General features: G+C 40.3%; 2 protein-coding genes across 2 annotated transcripts in view; one reads left to right on the forward strand and one right to left on the reverse strand.

The window, feature by feature from the left end:
- Positions 1 to 4,835, forward strand: part of NF1 (neurofibromin 1) — a 252,880-nt gene that overhangs the window by 162,617 nt on the left and 85,428 nt on the right. The window lies entirely within an intron of this gene.
- Positions 102 to 2,731, reverse strand: OMG (oligodendrocyte myelin glycoprotein). The gene is made up of 2 exons (XM_004706938.3): positions 2,601 to 2,731; positions 102 to 1,769 (listed from the first exon to the last, which is right to left on the reverse strand). Exons 1-2 carry the CDS (start codon positions 2,601 to 2,603, stop codon positions 444 to 446), a joined length of 1,329 nt encoding a protein of 442 aa, XP_004706995.1. The 5' UTR covers positions 2,604 to 2,731; the 3' UTR covers positions 102 to 443.

The following is a 4,835-nucleotide window of genomic DNA, read 5'->3' on the forward strand; positions in this document are numbered from 1 at the left end:
CCCCCCACCTTACAGACTGAGCTAAGTACCTTGGAACAGTCAGGTCAAGTTGACTCTAGCAGGCAGTTCCACTGGTTTGATGAGAAAGCCGAAGGACACAGTTATGAGCAGAGACCTTTTATTTTTCCCCCAGCTGTGACAGTGTAAACATACATAAAATACATATTAAAGTTTAAATGCTTTATATTTTGTGCAATAAATTGAAGCCTTAAACAGAAAACATGTCATTAAAAAAAAAAGAAAGAAATTCATTAGTTAAGACAGTAAAATAGCAGCAAGTACCAAGACATTGTGCACTTCTTTTATGTAAGACAGTTGCTTCATTTATATCAGAATCAGAATTGTAAGACTGGCTTTCTTGAATACTTAATACAGCTTGATTCACTGGTTAGATAGGGGTGTATTTCCCAACTCCACATCAGGGAGGAGTTCCGTGCAGCCCTTCAGACAGCCAGCACGAGCACAGCGTTGAGCAGCACGAGAAATGGAGTATTGACTTTCCACACGCTTGCCACAGAAGGTGAGTGGGCCTTTACATTGGTGGTTGTCTCTTCCCTTCGTAGGGTGAGGGTTGTGCTTTGTTGAGGCATTTCCGAGAAATTATTTGGCGTGCCACTAGTGATACTTAGGGTCATGGGTGTTGGCACTGATTTCATCGAGCTAGTGAGGCTTGTGTTTGTCACCATGCCATTTTGGAGATGAATGGTCAGTGTTGCAGCTGCTGCTTCGTGCAATTTGATGGTTTCTGCAGATGTGCCTTCTGGATAGGGCACAAAAGCCTTGTCCGGGCTGGTGAAGGCGGTGTCTCTGCCTTGGGTGGCCCCAAATGTGGTTTCCTTCGTTCGATACTGTTTGGGGATTTTGGTCACTTTGGGTTGAGTTATACTCAGAGAGTTAACGGTGTCCACGGTCTGCAGCCCACTGCCAGTGAACAAGCTTGAAGTAACTCCCGGAGGTGTAGGGTACATGCTATGTTCCTTTAGAGATGATATTTGGCTAGAACAGGGAGTGCCTATCACATGGGCTTTTGTTTCCATCACCCACTTTAATAAGTAAGTAATATTTTGTTTGTGATCACATGACCACCTATTGTTGTATAGGGTTATCTCATGCAACTGCAAGAGTTGATCAAAAGCTTCCTCTGGAATGGCTGTGAACTTATTGTTGTGCAGGTAAAGGTGTGTGAGACTTGTAAGGTTTATTAGTGTTCCTGGGAGGATTTGGGTCAAGGAATTGTTCGACAGGTCCACGATAAGTAGTTTGGAAGGCATATTGGTTGGAACTGTCCAAAGTTTGTTACTACTGAGGTTGAGAACCTCGAGACTTCTTAGTGTATTTTTAATGAGGACAACCTTTTCCAGCATATTCATAGACACATCCAGATATTTAAGGTTCCACTGATAGGCAGTGTCAGATTTGTCAAGAAGTTTAATGTTGTTGTTAGCAGCAGACATGTTCCAGAGGGACCGGGGCAACCGAGCAGGCAGCCTTTCCAGCCTGTTGTTGGAAATGTCTAGGGTCCTCAGATTGGTGTATTGAGTTAACTGGTTATGCAGATCAGTAAACTTGTTATAAGACAGGTTTAAATGTATAATATTTTCTTGGAGTCCAGATGGTAGTGTAGTCAAGTTTCTGCCTGAACAGTCCACATGCCTATGCCTCTCTGTGCACATACACTGGAGAGGGCAAATGCTTAAAATACCAGGCGTGAGAACCAGAAGGATGAACAGGCAGGGAGACATTTTCAATATCTGATATTCCATCAGAGCCTGGAAATAAACAGATACACCCTTCTTTTAATATGCAAATACAATGTGGGCATCTGCATGGGTCAATTAGCATTAGGCAAAAATTTCAATAAACCTCGTTGTTGAGCCCTTTTATAATTGTTCCAGTGATTAAACTAACAAAGCTCCCCTTCATTTATAGTCCAAATGCCTAGTCCTTCAATTGGGGCTGTGTGATAGAGAGACTCTTCCTCTACTCTCCTGCATATTTCACCCCTCTTCCACCTCCCCCCTCAATTTCCCCCTTTTTCTTATATGTCTTATTCATCTTCCCAGAGCTTTAATACTATAAAATAAAATGACCTTTTCTGAAAATACGAAGTTGGAGTCATAGCTATTACTATTTTTGATAATACCCTTTTTTAGATAGGAAAAATGGCTGTCGTGGCTCTGGTGTGGGTTGTTTTTTTCTTTTTTTAAATCTCTGCAGGTTCAATGTTGGGTGAAATTTTATTTATATATTAAAGCAGTACTTGGGAACTAAAGCATTGTCTTTTTAGGGTAAATATATCCTGTAAAACATTTGGAGGCAATGAAAATCCTACACCAACAGCCAACCTTTAAACCTCCCATTTTACCCAGTGCTGTTTCCTGTAGCATTCAGTGCCGATTCTAAAGAAAACCAATGTGCATATTTACCAAATGAAGGAATATCAAAAAAGAAATCCATCCACAGACACTGCAGCAAATTTCTGGTGCATGCACTTGCTATTGAATACATATTCAATCCTAACGTTCACTTTTAATTTAAAAAAAAAAGAAAGAAAGAAAATTCTGAAGTCTGTCTTTTACTGATTTTAAAGAACAGCTTACCATAGTGTCGTCTTCAACATCAGCTTCTCATTTCTCCGAGAAACTTAAAGCTTAGAGGTCGCCTTGCTCTGGAGAGTAGGAGCTGTTTCCGGCTGTGGGCTGTGCTTGCCTGCTCAGCTGCATTGTGTTGCTGTGAGCCGAAGCTCTGCAACCACCTGATCAGTACCACATAGGAGGACTGCAGCGCTGTCATTGGTGCTGACTCAAATTTATTGCAAGGGGTACACACGAAACAAAATGGACTTTTTTTTTAATGTAATTCATAGCGTTGAGGTTATCTGTGTATCTCAGATCTGCTATAGGATGTACATTAGCCCTGGCCCTTACTCTTATCTGTGCATTTGTCGGAGCTTGGGTTTCACTGCTGGTTCTTTTTAATGCCTCGACCCTTCATGTTGAAATGAATTTGCTCTTCCAGCTGGGGTAGTTTTCCAAGGGATTAGTGTTGTGTGTGTGTGTGTGTGTGTGTGTGTGTTTTCAAAAACTCCTGCCTTTTTATGTTCATTTCTAAAATGGCATAATTGTCATACGGTGACAGGCATCAGAATCCGATCGGTTTGATTTTCATGGACTCCCCCAACAGTGATGATGCCTAATCAGCTTTTCAAATGTATCAGCTACTTTCCTCTTCCCTTTTCAGAGGTACTTAAGTAGGGTTATTCTGTCTTCATCTCTATGATGAAGGAGCAAGAGTACACAAAGCTGGGCTACATTGTAAAACAGCCAGCCTGCCACATTTTAAACCAGCAGTTCATGTGGGGTGATAAACGTTTTATGTAATGACTTGGGTTTAAGGAGTTTTTCTTTAAGAAACTGTCTTTGGATGATAAGTGGGCATGATATGATTCTTGTTTTCCCCAGACATTTTTGATAATATGTGGATGGCCATGTGATCGATGTTTTAAAAGTAACAGAATCAATTGGGGGTCAGTCGGCCCCCGCCTCCTGCAGAGTGTTTCACATTTCATTTTTCTGCAAAAACATAAGTTTCCGAATGACACGAAATAATGCAAAAAGGAAAAGTAGTCATGAATTTCTTGAAATGAGATCAGGTTTATCATAGCTTCTGGTGCACTCTTTATTGGATTGATTGTGTAAATAATTTGTTGAAACTCACATCTGTTAATTTCCAGGTTACAAGTTATTTTAGAAAAGAAAACAAATAAAATTATAATACTTCCACAAACAAATTGTTACTGTTGAGAAAACAGCCATTATTAACACATTATGAATAAGAAAACTTCGTTTAAGCCAGGTAATGAAGTCTTGGGTTTTTCTCTAAATTTCATTTGCATTACATGAATTTTACTATAAGTAGAATTTAGTGTATTAAAATTTCAAGTGTATTTTAATAGAAAAGAAACTATATCCTAGAAGTTTCCTTTTGTGTAAATTTGATGTTCCTCGAAAAATTAGCTCCCACTTCAAAGCCTGTGATGCTAGAGACTTATTATGGATTGGGTACTTACTCTCACTTTACTTTGAGGGTTCAACCTTGTGTTCTCAATCAGATCTTTCTATGGATTTCAGAAACCAGTCATCAATCATAATGCTTAAAAGTGTTAAAAAATACTACGTTCAGCAAAATTACCCCTTTGACATATACATTTCTTATGTACTGTTTTATCTAGTGTATATGTTTTACACTTAAAGAAATGTGACTGACCCACTATGAGACACGACATCCCTCACTGACCCATAGCCTTAGAGGGGACAACACTGGAGACACAGTGTTGGAATTGTGCCCGATCTGATCCCACCACATCAAGGCAAAACACTAAGGGTGTGCAACAGAACAGCAAGGGGAACAGAGCAATGAAGTCCCCAGGGAATGCCAAAAATAGACTTTGGGGCCAGGGCTTCACACCCCATCAGACTAGACCAGAAAACACTCATAAATGCCAACAAACAGTCCTTGAACTAGCTACAAGCTTTTCTTTCTTATTGTTGTGTTTCGTTTTGTTTTTTGTCATTGGATGGTTGTTGTTTTATTTTCTTTTGTTACTTGGTTTTTCTTTGTCTTGTTTTTGTGCATGTTATTATCTCCGCAGGTCTGTCTAAATAAGATAGGCTGGATGAACAATCTAGAGGAGAAAACAATGGGGCTGACAGTTCGGGGAGACATGGGAGAGGGGGATGTGGGGGGAAAGGTAGTGGTGTTAACAAACCCAGGGACAAGGGAACAACAAGTCATCCATATCAGTGGTGAGGAGGGCGTAGGAGGCCTGATAGGGC

This window comes from Echinops telfairi, unplaced genomic scaffold, assembly GCF_000313985.2.
Source record: "Echinops telfairi isolate 266 unplaced genomic scaffold, ASM31398v2 ScPeMD7_7458;HRSCAF=8496, whole genome shotgun sequence".
Lineage (NCBI taxonomy): Eukaryota > Metazoa > Chordata > Mammalia > Afrosoricida > Tenrecidae > Echinops > Echinops telfairi.